General features: G+C 33.6%; 2 protein-coding genes across 3 annotated transcripts; both read left to right on the forward strand.

The window, feature by feature from the left end:
* The first annotated feature begins 296 nt into the window (after positions 1-296).
* Positions 297-11,437, forward strand: LOC102231054 (carcinoembryonic antigen-related cell adhesion molecule 5-like). Of its 2 annotated transcripts, none has more exons than XM_023331564.1 (10): positions 297-405; positions 641-973; positions 1,862-2,146; positions 2,399-2,665; positions 5,576-5,854; positions 6,185-6,457; positions 7,899-7,998; positions 8,372-8,412; positions 8,495-8,532; positions 9,403-11,437. In XM_023331564.1, the coding sequence occupies exons 1-10, from the start codon at positions 366-368 to the stop codon at positions 9,514-9,516; spliced, it is 1,770 nt and encodes a 589-aa protein (XP_023187332.1). In that variant the 5' UTR covers positions 297-365; the 3' UTR covers positions 9,517-11,437. The 2 variants fall into 2 exon arrangements, with proteins under 2 accessions (XP_023187332.1, XP_023187333.1); XM_023331565.1 differs by having other exon boundaries at positions 8,495-8,517.
* Positions 11,438-17,058: 5,621 nt separating this feature from the next.
* Positions 17,059-19,234, forward strand: LOC111608169 (carcinoembryonic antigen-related cell adhesion molecule 20-like). Its single transcript, XM_023331402.1, has 5 exons — positions 17,059-17,239; positions 17,432-17,689; positions 18,215-18,502; positions 18,588-18,863; positions 18,953-19,234. Exons 1-5 carry the CDS (start codon positions 17,179-17,181, stop codon positions 19,045-19,047), a joined length of 978 nt encoding a protein of 325 aa, XP_023187170.1. The 5' UTR covers positions 17,059-17,178; the 3' UTR covers positions 19,048-19,234.
* The last annotated feature ends 1,082 nt before the right edge of the window (positions 19,235-20,316 follow it).

Below are 20,316 nucleotides of genomic sequence, written 5' to 3' on the forward strand. Positions count from 1 at the left end.
GGATAAATAAATTGCAAAGAAAAAGGTTGGAGTTTGAACTTGTTAAATAATGTATTGTATTGAATAATCTGTAAGCCCAGGCTGATTCTTATTAAATTGACATTTTCTTTTCCCATTTTGAAGTAGTCATGAAATATAGTGTACCTCTCTGTTTAGATCACACAAAAAATACATATTCACCACGAGAGGGAGCCGTCAAGCAATTTTTTACTCCAGTGGGACATGCAGTAGATTCTCAAGGTGGCTCTCATTACTGTAATAATTTACAGCACTAAGTGTGTACCATTCATTGCAAAGCTTTTCTAAGTTTCAGTTCGAGTCCTGAGCTGTCCTTACACTGACACCTCTGAATTTAAATCAAAGCAATGTTTCAACCGCTTTTTGTCATGGTTTTGGTTTTTATAGGTAAGAGACTCGTATGAGTGAAATGTTTTCAAGCCTCTGTCTAGTTTTTTTATCATGTAACAACCAGCTAAACTTTATTCTTAAACAGAGCTCAACATGATTAAAATATACCTAAAATATTAGGTACATATTTTCAGCATTTTATAGAAGGCTAACCTTTCATTTCTATCCAGATTTGTGTTTTGACCTTTTAAGCCATTTTTAATACTGCATTATACTTGTAACTGTTTTTCAGGTTTATCTAATGGAGTTGGTGTGTTACCAGATGGTCCTCTGATTGCCTCTGTTGGAGGGACATTAATGTTCACAACAAACTTGAATCCAACAGAAACACCATTTTCATTGGTCAACTGGCAGGTTGATAATGGTTCAGGACTAGAACTCATAATTATATCACAGACAACTGGAGACACAACTGCACCAGAATATGAAGGCAGGATCACTCTCTTCAGATCAACTGGATCTCTGGAACTCAGGAATCTGAAACTCAGTGAGAGTGGAGAGTACATAGTAAGCATTCAAGATGGAATAAATCAAAAGACAGGACGCACCACACTGAATGTTTATGGTGAGTAGATGTTGAAAGCCAAGATTCAACTAACACGTTTCAGTCTCTAAACTTTCACTGCAGTTTATTTTTTCACCCTCCATCCATCTTATAGCCATTTAAACAAGTCAGAGCTGTAGGTTATTATTATGAGCTTTGAACTATTCTAAATGTATTTTGTGGGAAGAAGAATTAAGGAATTAAATGGAATGGTCTACTACATTGTTTAAAATCAGATTTCCTTCAGGGCATTTAAAATTACATTGGTCAAAATAAAAAAAGAAAATAAACTTGAGGTTTTATCAGGAAAGCTCAGAAACGGGAAACATGATCAGTTGTGTTGTTACTTAGACATTGCTTTCAGCCTGTTACATGCTTTCAGACTTACCAATGAAATTAATGTTTATCAAGCAGTTTTGCCAAAAATGTTTTTTTGTTGACATGCCTAAAAAGTACCTTGAAATGAGTAAATGGTAGGAAGCAGAGTAAATAATTCCTCTAACATTTATGGTAGAGTTTGCTGATTGAAGATTTTTCCTTGTCAGTGCTGTACTAGTTTTCTATTGTTTCCAACATGTCATATTATTTGATTAGGGATATAAAATAAAACTGACATGGTTTGATGGAAGTTGACTTAAAATTGTCAATTTTAAATCAACTTCCATCCATTATGACTGTTGTCACTTTATGACAACAGTCATAAATATTCATGAAGACTTACTCATGTTCATGATAGGTGTTATGTCATGTTTATGACGGTGTCATGACTGTCTTATTCACAACGCGTCAAATAAAGTGGTTTTTATAATTTCTCCCATGTTAAGATTTTTACTGTTTTTTCATGAAGAGAAATACAGAGGAGATTGTTTTCTTGTATTTGATGACAACAACTTTGGTTTCCTCCAACAGAACCAGTCTCCAATGTAAATGTCTCCCCACTAAGTTCAGACCTGATTGAGTTCAACAGCTCTGTCAGTCTGTTCTGCTCCTCCTCTGGATCTTCTCTCTCCTTCCTCTGGATGAAAGACGGCTCTGAGGTCACAGCCAGTGACAGAGTTCAAATCAACACAAATGAAGAAAACTCCAATCTGACTATAATTAATGTGACCCGAAATGACCAGGGATCATACACCTGCCATGTATCTAATCTTGTCAGTTCTGTCATCAGTGATCCAGTAAAAATCTCTGTTAGTTGTAAGTTGTTCATCTAAATGCTCAACATCTATTTAAATCTGCTGCAGCCATTATATAAATATAATTTTAAAGGTTTTGCAACTTTAATGTAATTTTTTATTTATTAACTTTCTTAATATTTAATTTATATTTATTCTTAAAATAATGGTAATTATTTTAAGAATTGCTTCTACACAAATAACATATGGAATTATTTATCATTACTTTTTCAGTGAAATTAATTTCTTCACCTATTGCTGTTTCTATACTCAGATGGTCCAGATAATGTACAAATAGAAGTGTATCCATCTAAGGAACATTATGAGAAAGGATCAGACATTAATCTGACCTGCTCTGCTGACTCATCACCTTCTGCTGAATATCAGTGGTTTCTGAATGGAGAAAATCTGACCAGTAGTGGTCCATTGCTCAGACTGATGAATATCCAGATGAATCAGAGTGGAAACTACAGCTGTCAGGCCTTTAATAGCAAAACTCTTCAATATCAAACATCTGAACCTTCGCCTATCTTTGTTCATGGTAGGTATGACAAATGTTCTTGTAAAAAGAAATATATGTTATAAAACTGAGCAGCAGCATCACTGTTAGTATTGGAAAAAAGATTACCGTATAACACCTTCAACATTATTATAGTCCAGAACAATTACAGAGCCAAATTATTTTGATTATTTTACAAGTATTGGTGGCTACATTAATAATCATATTAATTTAATAACATAAAAGGACAAAAATGTCAACACTGCAACCCATCCTATAGAAAGGTTTGAAGCATGGAGCTAAAATTCACCCATTAATCGTCTATACTAGCGGCTCTACATTATGTTGCAAATTTAAGGTTATGAGAACATCTCTGTGGGCAATATTTATATAGCTAACATCTGTTCACTTATTATTTAAGTACAATGCATTGAAGCTCTATGTATTTGGTGACACTTTTTAATGCAGCATAATAAGTTCTGCAAGATAAAGAGGTGGTAATGTGTTGAAGTCGTGCAGCCAAATTTTTGATGCTAAAGCAGATGCCACAGGTAACTTTTTAATAGAACCCTTCTCGTTGAGATTAAAATATTAACTCATGATATTTTATTCTCTTGAGCATGAGAAAGTGAATGATGAGTCCCACTTGTAACTTTCTCCACAACCTGCAGTCAGACATTCACTAAGGAAAGTGGAGAGATATGGGAATGTTTTCTGAAGGCAGCGGAGGAAAAAGTCAGACAGGAACATGGATAGCAAACTTCAGACCAAAATCATTGTATATGTTACCTTCCTGGGTAACTTCAGACTTTTACTTTTATTTCCTTTCTGCTTCATTTCAGTATTTTTGGTAGCTGACAGTTCCATTCAGCCTTTGAGAAGCTTCACTGCTGTGTGATCTTAGGCTCAGTACCTTTTTAAAAATATATATATTTTAAGTAATGCAGTACTTACTTATAATGGGTATAAAGTTAATTTTCTCCTTAACTTATAAAGTCACATATATGCTTTTTCAAAGACATACCGTATGTTTTTGTAAAAAGTCAAAAAATTTAAAATCTAAGAGGTCCTTGAAAACTAATTTCTCTTCAAATTTATATTTTATTGGACTAAATTCAGTGGGATAAAATTCACCTTAAAGAAAAATGACTTCAGTTTGCTAAAATGTGTAATAAAACTAAATTGCATTTTAACAAGATTATTATGATACAGAAGTTTTAAACACACATTGGTACTAATAAAATACTCAAAGCTATTTGATATAACCGCAGCCTTTGTTGTAGGCACAGGGATACTTCTAATAAATAGTAGAAAACACATTATCTGGCAAAACAAAAATAATCACAAAAAAGTAACACTTCAATATTTTCTTGGATTGCCTTTAACTTTGATAACTATATATATGCACTGTGGCATTATTTCACTATGCTTCAGCAACATTGCAAGATTTGTTTTCATCCACTGTTGCATTAATTTTTCACCAAGATCTTGTTTTGATGATGGGAGAGTAACGTCCAAGCAGCCAAGCTGCAGTCGAGCTGCAGAGCATCGAAGGCATGAAAGTTTACAACAATACGGAAAAAGAGCCAGTAGATTTATCACTAGTTGTTGAAAAAATTTGCCTGAGGATACTGAAAAATTGATAAATATAGTGACAAAGTGGATAAGTTAACAGTGGTTTTTTCAACACAGCGTCACATATCCCCTCCGCTTATCCCTACAAATGGCCTTGCCTCTTTTGTGAGGGTTTATTCTTTCACAGGGTTTGGAGTTCAGTTACACTAACCAAAGTTATTTACAGACTTTTCAGGCCCCTCTATTGACTTCAATACAACAACTAGTGAAGAATCTAGTAATTATTATTTTTTTCTGTGTTGTTGGAGACTTTTATGGCAACAACTCTCTGCCACTCAGCTGCAAGCAGCCTGTCTGTGAGGTGCTTTACTCAGCACTGTTAGTCTGACATAGTCATTCGTTCAACACCATACCATCTGCAGTAGTAAGAACAGAGGAGACTCATTACACTCTGTGTTCACATTGCAAACAAATCATACATGTGCAAGGCTCCGTAACTCTATCGATCTATGTTCGCTGCCTCACTCTTGGCTCACTATTCCAACTACTGACAAGCCACTGGGCAGGGCTGCTGTGTGTCCGAGTGAGGTGGTGATATAACTGAATGCAGGGCTGAGGGACGAAGTTGGACCAAGCTGTACCGCTGCAACCAATAGGAAAATTGAACTGGCTAAGAGTCGTTCAACTGATGGAGATCAGCACTGAGATGGTTTAGGAAGAAGATTGCAGAAATAAACATTTACACAAAAATGTAAATGTAAATCTAGCTAAATAACATAAGTAACCTAAATAACCTATTTAGACAGTTTTTCAGCAAGATAAGTTCATTTAATTACATTTTTAAATCAATAGCATTTCTTAATTGCATTACAGCAATTAATCTATTTATAATTAAATAGATTAATTGTAGATTAACTTGTATGAGACATAAAAGTTAGCATATTTTGATCATTTAAGTCCTTCAGGGTGAAAGACTTCAAATCATGTCTCTAACTGAGCCACTCCAAATCATTTATATTACTTTCACTCAGAACAAAAATTCTTGTGCAACTATAAGATTACTAGAAATCTAAATAATCCAGTGATACAAATTATTTTGGGCTTAACTGTACCTCAGTATTTCATATTTTGATCCAAATGAAAAAGTACCTCCAAATGATATGTAATTGATTTAGACATCTTAATATAAGATATGACCCTTCCAACATTTTGTCAGTATACATTTAGAAAGTTGCACAGTTTCATAATAGATAAACCTGTTCATTAACCCCCTAACTTTCAACATTCAGCAGTATATAAAAATTATTAAGAGTAAATATGAATATCTTCTACTAAAAGTTGTCTGTGATTGATTTTTATTTTTCTTTCCACCCACAGAGAGAGTCTCTAATGTAAAGGTTACTCCAGACGTTACCCACTTGATTGAGTTCAGTGGGTCTGTCAGCTTCTCCTGCTCCTCCTCTGGATCTTCTCTCTCCTTCTCCTGGATGAACAGCAGCTCTGATATTTCAGCCAGTGACAGAGTTCAGATCACTGATGGAGGATCCAAGCTGACTATAGTCAATGTGACCAGATATGATGATGGATCTTACAGCTGTAATGTGTCCAATCCTGTCAGCAGTGCCAACAGTGATCCTGTAAACGTCTCTGTCAGCTGTGAGTTTTTCCAAAGCTATAACATCCTTTTGAAATTAATACATTTATTGGAGCTTAACACCTGTTGTTTGTTGCTATTTCACTATTTGAAAAAATATGAGAAACACGTTTTTAAAAAGTGAGATCAAGTAAACCACCATCATATCTGCAAAACATTATCAGTTAATGATGTCAGTAAGAACATTGGCCATCCAATAAACTTTAAATATGTGCTTCTTTTTCTAATATTTGTACTATTTCTCTTAGTGAAGCAGCTGTTAAACTAACAATACACTGAGAAAGCTGTTTATGAGTTTAATGCGGCAAATTAATTAATATTAATTGTTGCAGATGGTCCAGAGAAAGTCAACTTAGAAGCACCTTCTCAAAAATATCCAGAAGGGTCAAACATCCATCTGTCTTGTTCAGCTGAGTCCAGACCTAATGCCACTTTTGATTGGTTCTTTAATGGAAACCTGTCCGGTTCTGGATCTGAGCTCAAACTCACCAATGTTCAAAAGAATCAGAGTGGAAACTACAGCTGTAGGGCCTTTAATAACATAACCTCAAGATACCAAACATCTCAACTTTTAAATATCCCTATAGAAGGTACCTCTACAGAAGGTAAGTTACCTCACACTCAACAACTTTAAAAATACTTTAGTTGTATTTCATGTGATGGACCAACAAACGTAGCACATTTTGGTAAAGAAGACGAGAAACAGCTTTCAAAATCGTTTACAGATGAAAATCTCAAAAATGTTTTTGTATTCATTTAAACCAAATACTGTAATTATTTCACAATGTACAAAAATGAACTGCTCTCAACTAGTTAAAGGGAACACATTTCTCTTTTATTTTCACTAAAAATATCAAGGTTAAAATAGCTATTTATTTTACTTTAGAATAATTTAAATTCTTATTTGAAATTGCATGAGCAAAATTTCTGCTTTAATAATGAATTTTAGTGAACATCACAATAAACTCCAAAAATATTTAATGTGAACAGGACATTATCCTTAAACTTTGCTAATGCACAAGAGTGAGATCAATGTAACACACTTCCATCTCACTCATGGTGCAACACAGGATACAGAAACATGCTGCTAGGCACTCTGGTAAATAGTTCCCACTCCTGTCTTTTTCTTCTTTCTGTTTTTTAAATGGAAACCTAAAAACGCTCATTTATGTAACTCTTGAAAGTCTGACAAAATTAATAAATGTTAACTCAACTTACTTTTGTAAGTTTATCTTTCAGAAATAGACACATTTAGGTTCAAAATTTAAAACCTGCTAAGTTTATTTGACAATAAAAGAAGATAATAGACAACTGAATGCGGCTCAAATGATTTAGATAGTGGGTTGTTTTCCTGACAGAAGCTGAACCTCCATCCCAGAGTCCAGTCTTTTCATAGTTTCTCCAGTATTTTCCTTAATTTAGTTCTTTCCATCATAACATAAACTCCAACCAGGTTCCTTGTCTAATTAGAAGAAACTATCCCAACAGCATTAGTCTGTAACAGACATCTTTTACTGCTGGAATGGCATTTTTAGGATAATGTGTTGGGTTAGACAATTAAATTTATCTAAACGGGTTAGTGAACTAAATTTATAAAGTACATTTCCAGTCATACTGACCTCTCAAAGTTCTTTACTCAACTCACACTCATAAATGTGTTGACATTTATACACTGATATGCAGATCAATAGGCAGTTTAAGTTGGAATTTCTTATGTGATGGGCTGGTTCAATGGTAGAGGTGTTAGATAATTTCTATGATACTATGTATCTCCACCTCTCCCCCTCTCTCCTGAAAGCATTACCAGTACCGTCCCTTCTAATAGGTTTGATTGTGCCAATTATTTCAGTGGTTCTGTTCATGGTCTGCAGTTCTTTGATTGTGTTATTTCACAGCAGAAAAGAGTCTGAATCATAATTGTTACAAATATTCACATCCATTACTGCTGCTTGTTTTGTGTATAGAAATAATATGCTTATGTCAACGTATTGTGTAACTTGACAGTTTTGGACAGTGAACATATTTTTCTTTTTTATTGCTTTTTAGGAAACAGATTATCCGCTGGAGCCATTGCAGGAATTGTAATTGCATGCTTAGTTTGCGCTTCTTTAATTGTTCTTGGAGCGTACTTCATACTTAAAAAAAAGTAAGTGGAAAATAGCCGTGAAAATAATAAAAAAAACCCTATGTAATTAATAATATTGTCCGGCTAAAATGTTTTTAGATTATGCCTTAAAATGTGATCAAAATGCCACAGTTTATGTTTCTTGACAATGCACTGCTTTTGTTTTCTAGCTATACTTATAATTTTGGGTTTGACTGTATGTACTGTCATTTGTATCTTATTAATGCTTTCAATATAATTGCAAATGTAAAACAATATTAATGCAGTAATTGTAATTACATTATTTTATATATGATTCTAAATAACTATAGAAAACTAGGAGAGGAAAACAGAGTTTGCTGAATATTTATAAATAACTTACTCCGTTTTTTTATTAATTTTTTTATCTAAACAGAAATCCTTGGGGGAAAACCTCAAATAGAAATATTTCAGCAGGTAAGTGTGCAGTTGTTGATGTGTGTCTATTGAGTATTATTCAGTATTCGTTGTTTAATTTTAATTTATCTATGAATTACAGGTGGGAACAGACAAGATAATGGTGTAAGTAGTAATGAGGTAAAGATAGTGCAATGCTATACTATGTTTCATGTTTCAATGTTTCATACTAAACCTTGTTTTAAAATATGGTTAAATAGTCACAGTCTGTAGTAGCAGTGAAAGACAGGGTAACATCAATTTGTTGTTCTATGATTAGAAAGTTTAGAAAATCTACACTTTTAAATAGAAAGGTGCAAAGTTGCTTAATAACCGTATACATTAGTAACTAATGTGACATTTTTCTAAATTTACTATAAAAAATTTATTGATATCCATTTGATATTTAACTCGGTCCTTTTATTAATGATTTCCAACCTGATGTTGCATGATTAAGGATGATCTAAAAAGGTGATAGAGATTTCATAAGAATCAATTCATCGAAGCAATCAGAAGTCGCCAAGACTCTCTGAATCAGGGGGTTTCCTGATCCCCTTTCACACATGAGATTTTTTTTTATGATTTAGCTAAAAAATAATGCTGAGGTAGTTCTTTTCCTCAGCTTCTTCACTGACAAGTGTGTACAGAAGGAGTTGGACGGGACGATGAAAAACAAAGTACTTCACGGTTTCTTGGGAAATGAGCTCGGTAGCTTCAGCAGGAATTTTATTGATTGATGGTCCCCACCCACTTCTGAGGTGAAAATACAATACAGCCAGGCCGAAGGGGGCCGGGCCAGGCCTGCAGTGCAAAAAGTCACAATGTTGGACTTTAAGCCTGGGAAACTAAATACAGCTCGATACATCTCTAGTGTATTTCATTAAGTGCTTGTTTGAGGAATTGGTCAATCGTATTTTATGCAGCCATGATAATGCAGCCAGTTTATATATTCAACAGTATTGATTTTTAAATAAGATGTTTCTCACAAATCTTTTTTTTTCTACCATACAGGAGCTAACCTACGCAGATGTCAGGTTTTCTAAGAACAAGAAACCTGTTCAAGCCCAGTGGGAATCAGACAACCCCTCATCAACCTACGCTGACATCAGGACCAACAGAAACTAAAGCACTCTTCACTCTGCGCTCATGCAGCTGAAACCAATCAGGCTGGCAGACTGGTATTAACTAAATCCTGCTAAAACTTGACATTTCTTTAAGCAAAAACCAACAATGACAGAGCTGGCTGAAACTTGATTGTTGGTTTGCTTTAGCAAATTTAAGCATTAGCTTACTTCATTCTGTCACCTTATTGTTTAATAATTAACTGACTCCAGCTCTTACTGGCAACAGAAAGCAGAAGGCAGAATATTTCCCCCTTTTCATTTTATGACTTTTGTAAATGCAAAGTGAGCAGCAATCTTCTCTTTATGGTTCAATTATTTCTTTTAGTAACAATTTGGTCTAAATATGAGGTAATGCAAGTGTTATTCCTGAAATGTGTAGTCTGTTCCTAGACAAAACTTAAGTTCATACATATGTAGATTCAGAGTGGATAGACACATAATAGAATCATCAAGATACAGATTGTCTTGGTTCCAATCTGAATGTAGTGTATCTTGTTAATATGTCATTACAGCTTTGGATAATACTAATCTTGTAATAATGCAAATCTAAAATGTGAAGCTTCTGCAGTTGCTATTATAAAGAAGCTGCAGCCACATTCAGTTTACATTAGATGCCAGATTTTGCACTGATACAAAAGAAATCCTCCAATGTTTAGGGGTACAACGACACACAAAAGTCACTGTCTGATTCAATTTCAGTAGACATTAATCAATACTTTGAGTATTAATATGTGTACCATCACATAACAGGAAAGGTCTAGAATGGGAATGTTAAACATCACTTATCCTGTCAGGTTATTGTAATAGTTAACCTTTCTGGAAGCAGAAGTGCAAATTTTATTTTGAGAAGCTTAAGCAAGAAAATATTGTTTGTAAATATCAGAGCACTCCACTTAAGCTAATTTGATTAATACAGCCAAATGTGTGGTCATAGTTTAGCGTGATGTATTCTTTGTTATAGTTATAGTACAGTTTTTATACTGTGCCAACATGAAACCACTGAAGTAACAAACTAATTGTAGAAAGAAAAAACTTGGATGGGCTTGACATTCAAACCAATGCATGATCAACAAAAAGAAAACAGTTTCCAATCATTTAAGATGTAGGACACAGAAATCATGCTTTTGGAATTTTATCTTATTCCTCCAAATATGTTTCATGGTGTATGTGTGTTTACTACTACTTTCTTCTTATGTGAAAAGGGCATTTAAGGAAATTATAGAAATATTTTCTCCTGATTAAACATTCTCAAACATATTTGAAGTTATATAAGCCTTTATTCCTTGTATGGAACAGACCTGCTGTAAATAAAATAGGTTGTAGATGATGACTGAATACCAAGACTGAACTTTTGAAACCCTTCCAGAAACCTGAACCTCAACTCTCTTTAAAATTCATGGAATATCCATACCAGATGAACTTGACCAATATAATTAAAATTAAAAGAAGGAAATGTTTGACACAGGAATGTAAAGTTAAATTGCCTATTTTTAATAGGAACATTAATCTTCCAGAATTTGCTGTTGGCTTTTTCTTTGTAAACACAGTTAATAAAAAAGCCACTGGATTGTCTCCAGGTTTTAAGTGGACTCAAAGTCCAACAAGCTGCTGATCAAATCATTATCAGGATTCTGAGATCATTTGTCACTTTTTGAATTTATTAGAAATGGTTTACAATGCAGAGCTTAATATGAGTTGTTGCCACCGAGAGTGTTACAACCACTGATTGTGTAGGCACACAATTATTTTTTCACACAAGACCAAATAGAGTTTCAGCTTTTTCTTCTTAAGTAAAATTATCATTTGTAAACATGTTTCTGTATTTACTGAAGTTATCTTTGTCTAATAATAATAATATTTGTTCGATGAGCTGAAGCATTTAAGTGTATCAAAAAAGCAAAAACAAAATAAATATTTTTTCCAAGCAATATATTGTGGTTTTTTAGGTACATTGTAAACTTCCGGGTTTGAACATCTGTCATTCTCTGGACTAGATGTCTAAATTGCAGAAGCATCCGATTTTTTGGCTTTGACATTTAAGAGTTACAAAGCAGTAGGAAAGGTACGGAAGAGGATTAGGGCCACAGGAAAAATTAAAGTCAGAATTCTGACTTTAAACTCAGAATTTTTTTTTTTTTTTTTGGTGGCCCTAATCCTCTTCCGTAGAAAGGAAATCTAATGGGGAAAATAATGTTTCACTGTATGTTTACTCAAATATCTACAAGTGTTTCACATGACTTAATATATTTAATTCATGTAATTTATCTTATTTTCATGGTCATTAGAAATTATTTTTGAGGTTATGCAACATCAGTGACAAATTATTCAGCTAATACAAAATAAACTTCAAGGCAACACTATCCCTTTGATGTGCATATCTATTTAGTCACTATTTGCTATATACGTAATGAATGAAGCAGTTCATAAATGTTTGCTTTAATTCTTGTGATATCTTATAATCTACTTATTTTACTTTCTATTTATATCTATCTTTCATATCATCGATGTTATAGACAGTACAAGTCAATGGGGATATAACCACTGATGACACAGGGTCCTACAGCGTTTTGATGTGTCCCTGCTCCAAGTATTTAGTTGTGTTTAACAGTCATTATATTTATCTAACTACCTTATTCAGCTCTATTAAACTATAGATACATGCAATAGTTGAAGGACATCGGCAGTTGAGGACCTCAATTTGACATAATTGACATTTGTAGTTAAACCAGGAAAAAGATGCATTTTAGTTTCAAAGAACCACCAAAACAATAGATTGGCTTTCGGTGAAAATTGTATTTGAAGTATCTAAAAACATGAAATCAGCCCACAAGCTTTCCAAAAAGAAAAGAGACGGACACTCATCTTGGCCCAACTACAGTCAAATCAGAATGAGCAGCACCTTTGCCCTGCTCTACTCCCTCCTATAATGTTCACATACTAATAAGCGGAAAAGCTCCTCAGTCTTAGTGGTGATCAAATGTTTGGTTATTAGAATGAAAATCAAAGGGACAGAATCTGATGAAAGCAGACCAGGCTGAGGCAGATAAAACTTTGTATTTCCCTTGAAGTTTATTTATAGATAAGAATTAAAATTTTAAGTTTACTCATGTAAACTTGAACTTACACTGGTTTAATGATCAACCAGTTTTAACAGTGGTTGTTATCACTGACGTCAGCAGGCAGAACAGTCCCTTGTTTTTTTATGAGCAATACGCTGTTATTGTCATAATGTTTGTGAAGGGACCCATTTGCATCAGGTGAGAGACATGAAAGTTCTGTTGTACATTTAATAAAAAAAAAAAAGCAAAGAATCAAACTTACAAAAATGAGAAAGTCCTGGGAAACAAAAAAATCTAAACAAAGTCAAATAGGAGACACATAAAGATCTCAGGGAAACCAGAGAGAAGTGACAAGATGAACTGGCGAGTAATCACTGACAATGAAGTTAGCTTAAAACATGTTTGAGAAGTTAGGTCAAACATGTATAATCCAGTGTATATTTTAATGTCTGTTGGATAATCTAGTAGAGTTATTGTTGCTAAAAGATAAAAGATTTAGCATGATGAAAATGAGGATGTAGATCTCAGGTAATATCAAAGTCATTTCCAGTAACAGAGCAGCAATAAATTCAAAGTTCAGAGGGGATAATTATGTTGTTGTAGCAGGCAAATAAAAGATCCGTAAAAGGTCAGTGTCAATCCATGACTTGCATTGACACTGACTTTCTTTCATATTTCTTAAGCTATAAGTAATTGAGCAAGTAGGAGGATTTTTAGCATTTGTGACTCATTCATTCTATCTTGTTAGTGTAGCTCTGGTAACTAATTTAAAAGAAAGCAGAAACAGAAATGACAAAAAAATAAATAAATAAAATGACCAATAAAAGAGGAGGAGGTTATCAATTTGTTTCAAGAACTATACGTCAATAAAATCAAAGTTCAGTATGAACAAATATAAAGTGACAGTGAAGTTACAGGACATCACTGTAATTAATTTCAATAACAACTGCAAAAAGACATTTGTATTTTAATTTCATTTGAAACTGAAACAGACGCATAAGAGTCTTTGTATTCATGATGTAATAGAAACTGGCTTTCATTTGGTAAAAGTTATATCTTTTCCTGGGCATGCTTTGATTTATTTGTGAAACTCTAATATTTGGAGCTGAAAATGCACACATGCTCAGACAGGCAACATTTTATGGAGGACTGTGGTAGGAGGGACTGTAGGTAATAAGTAACTACTCTCACAATACGCCATCTGGTGTTGTATCATGTAAAACATTTCAAAACTATTATTTTTAGTAATATTAATATTGAAGGTAGTAATAAATATTGCAATAAAAATAATACATTTAAATTTATTTATGAATATTTTTCTTATTAATAAAACTTTTTTGAAAACCACACATCCATAACCTTCCAAACTCAGTAGTTATAAGTTCACTTAAACATAAAAATACAGACATTTCAACATGTTAGCTCAGCATTGATTTAGTCATTAACTGTTGATTTAATAAAATATGTGCGTTACTGAAATGTGAAATAATTTTGATGTACTTTTAAGTAGCTTTCAAACATCTTTGTCGGCCTCTGCTGGTGAAACTCATGAGTGAGAATATGCTTTACTGAATTAAGGAGTTACTTTGTTTTGAAAACATTATATATGTTAAATAAGGTGCTTCATTTATTTACAATTAAAAAGTAGATAATGTTTGTGTTTGAGACAGTTGGGTGTTTTAGTGTCAGATAGTACAGGGAAAGATGCACTTGTTTGAATTTGGTTCAGTTTGATTTAGTTTCCTATTGTACACATTTTTATATTCAAAGTCAATGAAATTTAGTGATAAAAAGAAGCTTTATTTGGAAGGCTTCGAATTCATTGGTCAATGAGAATGAGATGTTTTCTCTTAGTGTTTTAGACAGTTATGGGTAATAAGAAAATATGTATTTGATCAGCTGGGAGGCTTCTAGCTGAGATAGATCTGCTTGAAAATACAGAAAAATATTGTTTCTTTGTTTTTCCTTTAGATGACATACAGTGTCTGTGAAGAATAGTACACTCTACCATCAATGATAGATCCTAATAGGGTAATTTTAGTCAAGATTAATATATACTGTGACCCTACTAAGCATTTTAACAATCAAACACATCTGATCTATGACATATTCATATAAACAGTAATAATAATAATAACAACAACGGAGCAACAAGTTGATTGATTTAGAAAACATGTCCTTATTGGCTTTGAATGAGGTGAATGAGAGTCTCTATCAGTTTCCCAACATCTAGTGACAACAGAAAGCATCAGACTTTGAACCAGGAAGTGGACATATAATGGGAGTTTGAGAGTAAATAGTTTTTCAGCAGCTGTTAGGTTTAGAAAATTGAAAAAAAGATAACTTTTTGAACAAAATGTATTTCTTTAGTCTTTTACATCTGCATCTAAGAACTAAAAAGAAAATAAGAACCAAAAAGAAACTAAAACCTTGATGGAGTTTAAAATGGTCCTTGAATTTAGATGAATAAAAACTAGATAGCCCTGATAATCACCTTTTAAAGATAACGTTGATGTACTTCCTTGTACGTGTTGGTTTATTGCCATCACATCTGATCTTTCGTTTACACTGTCTTTGGTGTCATTGAATAATTAACTAGATGCTGATGTAAGGTCAGAAAGCAAAACATTTCCTTATTGTTGTGCCATGACCACAAAAGATGTGAAATGAGCCATAATTATCTTCATGTTGAGGTCATGAGGTAATCTGTGAACTGATGTTTTTAAGGCTTTAATGCTAATTTACGCGTTATTACTTACCAAAGTGTTAAATCATCATAATCTCACAACTATGAACACATTTAGGTGGATAAGTGTTAAAACTAATACTGTTAGAATCAGATATTTTAGTAATAGGAATTATATCACACAATAAAAAAACAGTTTTCCTTGAATTGTAAATTAAAAAAGAGACTGATGAATTTCTTTAGTTCAATGCTGGAAGAAATGAAAGGTTTGTTTTATGATCAATAAGGATGTAAATATATCAACCAAACATGATTAAACTGGGGGATAATTCAAAACTAGATTATGATAAAGGCGCAACATTCTTCTGATATGATAAAGAGAAACACCTTCCTCAAACAATATCCTTAACAGATATCCATTGGGTAATAAAGGTGAACAAAGTGTTTCAGAGGAAGTTCATAAAAGTTCAGGATGAGGCCCATTAAACATTAAACTTCCTCCTCAACATGTAACATTAGAGACATTAAACTCTACATCAATGAAATTTGAACTCCCTTTCATATTGAGTCAGTACATTTTTCCTGATCTGAAACTTTTTTTTCCACTTACCTCAATTGTTTACTTGTATTCTCTGTCATTTCATGGTGATTGTTGAGAAGGAACAAGTAGCAGTGTTTAAACTCATTGTGAATGTGCGACAAAGACTTGACATGTTGCTATAACTGTTGCAGATGAATTTTGTATTTTGTAATTATGTGGTTTCTAATTGTGATAAAAAATTTTCAGTTGCTGATCCTTGTGCTTTTGGAGGTGTAATATCACTGCTCTGCACACTACAGAATCACACTACAATTAATGTGGTTCTAATTGTAGTGTGCCATTTAATAATATAAAGGCCTTTTATAACATTAACTTTTCTGTTAATTTGATAATGCATTAGAAAGCTGTCACTACATGGGAAATTTTAAAAACAAGTTTATCAGAATGAAATTATTTTTGATGTTTATTGTACACCAAGAAATATACATATTCTAATGGTATTACAAAGTCCAACACAAAGACAAGCCTGAATTTTCCATTTTTTACTGTCTTGCAGTTACAAAAGGTTATTGACAAAGTTTGAAGAAGTAATCAGGCAAATTTATATAGATTCTTCTCTGAGAATATTGTAGCAATTTATTCAAATTTTATAGTGAATAACGGTGTAATTAGAGTACAATTTACTCTGATGGCAGGGCTGTGAAAGAAGTATTTTGTGTTTAAACAAGTCAGTTATCAATTGCATTTGCAATTTTATCTGATTCAGCTCGACTGCATCCAAACACATTCAATGCTTCACAGGTCAGTAAATGCAAATAAAAATATAGTCAGAGAATAAATATTATGCTTTACAAGAAAGATTTAGCTGATTTCATTTCATTGGAAGTTCTCCCCATCAATAAATGTCAAACACTGAAAAAACAAATTACAGAATGAAGAAAGTTTGACGTTTAGTTTTAAAGGCAGCGATAATTAATATTTTTAAATTCTGTGAGTGATTTTAAGATTTAAACTGATGTGTTGCTTTCTAATGACATTCATCATGATTTTACAATTTAAAATTTGAACAGGTTTTTCTTCTGAAAATTGGGTTTGTAATAAACTTTTATTTGGAGTAAGAGGAGACATTACGACTATGGAGCGGTTTCAGTCACACAGCGCCATCTAGTGGTGCCAGAAATGATCAGACTCAAAAGTGCCACGCTATTAAGCAGTTTTGACACAACTAGGTGACGAATTTCCACTTTTTGCTTGGGAAACTTCCCCTTTGTGGCTCACAATGATTTCATCACTATGTGAATTCTTTTGTTGTGAAATGTTTGAACTAATAACTTAAGAATCAAACGTTCAGAGACAAGATTACTACTACAAGCAGAGATGAAGGGCTTCACTGTGACCACAAAGACTCTTTACTGTGCTCTGCTGCTGGCACTCATGGGTGAGAAACCTATTTTGTTTAATTCCTGACATGTACTTATTTGTAATCTCTCTATATAGACAGCCTTTGTTATCAAATTAAAAATAAAGAATGTGTAAATTTGATCTTGCCATTTGTTTAAACCCTTTAATCAGGAATAAAAAGAACAGTTTATTTTTGTTAACAATCATATCGACTCTTCCTCATCCTCAGGTTCACCAGGATTTGTTGCATCCATGCAGATCTCCTGGACCGGCAGGGTGACCGCTGGCTCCCGCACCACCTTCACTTGCTCTTCGTCCTGTTTTCCAAGCTGTGTCTACAGCTGGAACTTTAATGGCAGGACAGTCAATGGGAGCACATTATCCTGGACACCAAATGGACAGGATGTTTCAGTGGAACTGCAGTGCATCGCCTACAATAACAAAACAGGAATCACCAGCAGCACAACCACCATCGTAGAGATTTGGAGTAAGTATATAGAATCAGATGGTAACTAAATGGATCTGGTCAAAAATTACATGTAGGAACTGTATGTGAATGTTTTGCAGCGATGTATTTTCAGTCATTTTGCTATAAATAGCTAGATCATCTTTTTTTAGAAAGGTGAATAAACAGAAAGGCAATAAACTTTTCTGTGTGTCTGATTGGAGAATAATTTTCTAAACTTTACATGTTTTTATCCTAGATGTTGTTTAATTATCCAGAATAAATAGAAAATCATAAATAAAAAGTAATAATGTAAAAGCCTAGAATGCAGATGGATGCTTGACACAGTTTTCAAAATTTTACCTTGACTTGATTCATATTGAACCAACATCCATGGATAATACTTTACTTCCTACATTTTTGGATACTATTGTGCACTTTGACTTAAAAGGAGAAAAAAATATTCCCTTTATTTTGATGAATGTAACACATTGTTAATTTCTTTCAGCATAACCAAATGTAAATGAACTGAAGTCCTTCTTCTTTCCTTTGGATCTTGTGTAACAGACCCAGTCTCTGTGCGAATCAGTCCTCCAAACATCGTCCCATCTCTCAACCAGCCTCTCAGTTTGCGTTGCCAGGATTCTGCATCCAGAGGCCACCAGGGTCCATCAGACATCGTCTGGTATAAAGATGGACAGAAAGTGACTCTGCGTGAAAATATGAGGTTCCTTCAAAACAATCTCACTCTTCACTTTGACTCCCTGCTCTCCTCTGATGCCGGTTTCTATCAGTGTGACATTTATCTGCCAACATCGGAGACGAAAGTTTACAGCCTGGGATTTCTGCTCAGCTGTAAGTTTACATCTGCAGGAAGAGATTAAGTAACTACAAATAATACATTGTTGTGACATGTTCTGAACTCATGACTCTTTTGTAGTTGATCCATGGAACGTCACCATCAGTGGACCTGATGTTGTGTTTCCTGGCAGGTTGAGTCAGTTCACCTGTCTGACCAGCTGCACCATAAATGTTGAATGCAGTATTAGGTGGCAGTTCAGAGGAGGTTTCCCTGTAGGAACCTACTTTTCAGTCAACACAAATCACCTCAAGTGGATTCCCTCCAACCCTGGGACGTTTCAGAACTTCACCTGTATCGCAGAGAACAAAGCTGCAGGACGCTCAGCGGAGGACACAAAGATGGTTCAAGTTAAAGGTAACGGCCGATCCTCAGTATGTAGTCTTCTGTCTAATAATATATGGACAAAGTATTAATTTATATATTTTTTCTATATCTTTAAACAGGTGTTCCAATTTCTGGATCAGAGGTGCAGTTCAGTAAACTTTCACTGCTAGTTTTCTGTTTCTTTTTGATTCAAACAACTGTTACCTGGATTTAATTTTTAAATTATGTCTTTTAATGCTATTTATTTATAAAATTTCCTCGGTTTGTCTGTTTTATTGTTACTACACTTGATTACACAAAGCTGCTTAACAACAAAATGTAACAATCCTTAAATAACTTCATTAATTAATTTATTTGTTGATTTTTGGTTAGCCTGACGCTGCACTGATCAATAATAAATTATCTGTTTATTATGAAGGACTGGGCGTTTCTCTTTTTCAAAACACCTTATACATAACATTAAGTTCATGACTCATTTGTCTAAGGAAAGTTCAGGCTTATGAAAGAGGTTGTGAAACAAGTTATTATTGCTAAAATTTAAATGACTCTTCATTAAAGTTCAGTGACCAATCCGTTACATCACATCCTGTATTGCTTTCTAAAATTCTCCATGGTGAAACGATTAAGAATAGTTATTTGTTGGATCAGACATGTTTATCCAGTATCATGTGCATTATATCTGCTAACATACGATCCTCAGTAATATTAGCCTTTTTATCGCTCAGTGTTTGACTTTGCATTCCTTGGAGTACGAGTTAACTCAGAATATTATGAACAGGTTGGGTTTAATTTATCCAAGGCTTATCATTGGGCATATTTTGGTAATGAGTCATGAGTCCTTTTTGTGTCCATCTGAAGCTGAGCAAATACAACAGATAAGTATATCACTCTGAACAAACTCAGGAAGACTGAGGGTTTTTTGTTGTGCCTTGTTTTTCAATGGATTTTCAGAAACACAACTGTGTGAATCATATCTTAGCCCTTATCTCTGTTCTTTATTAACTGTTCTTACTTATTTTAAGTATTTGGGAATAAAAACTGGAGTTTCAGTTTGGTAGATTTGTACACTTGACCCTCATTAATGATTAGCTGAAATGTTCTAAAGTGGCATTTTATAGCTTGTTTTTCTTGTAAAGTATAACCCTGGAGTGCTTTTAAAGCACTGACAAAAATCTGCAGCAGCTTGACTTTACACTATATGAACAGGACCAAACTTTATATTTTTTTTTACCATTTCTTATTGTTCAATAATTTCCCCCTCTAAAGACACAATGTTAACTACTGCTTCACCAGAAAAAAAAAAAACAAGAAGAAAAAATGGTATCTTTAACAAACTTCTGTCTTCTATTCTTAAAGAAATATGTGCATTTCTTTAAAATGTCTCAGTGAGTTTAAATGAATCACTATGAATCCATCAGATATTTTTTCTCATGCTGCTTTTTACCATAAAATGTTTTGGAACAAATTCTTTAAATGTACTATG

Source organism: Xiphophorus maculatus, chromosome 3 (genome assembly GCF_002775205.1).
Source record: "Xiphophorus maculatus strain JP 163 A chromosome 3, X_maculatus-5.0-male, whole genome shotgun sequence".
In the NCBI taxonomy this organism is placed as follows: Eukaryota; Metazoa; Chordata; class Actinopteri; order Cyprinodontiformes; family Poeciliidae; genus Xiphophorus; species Xiphophorus maculatus.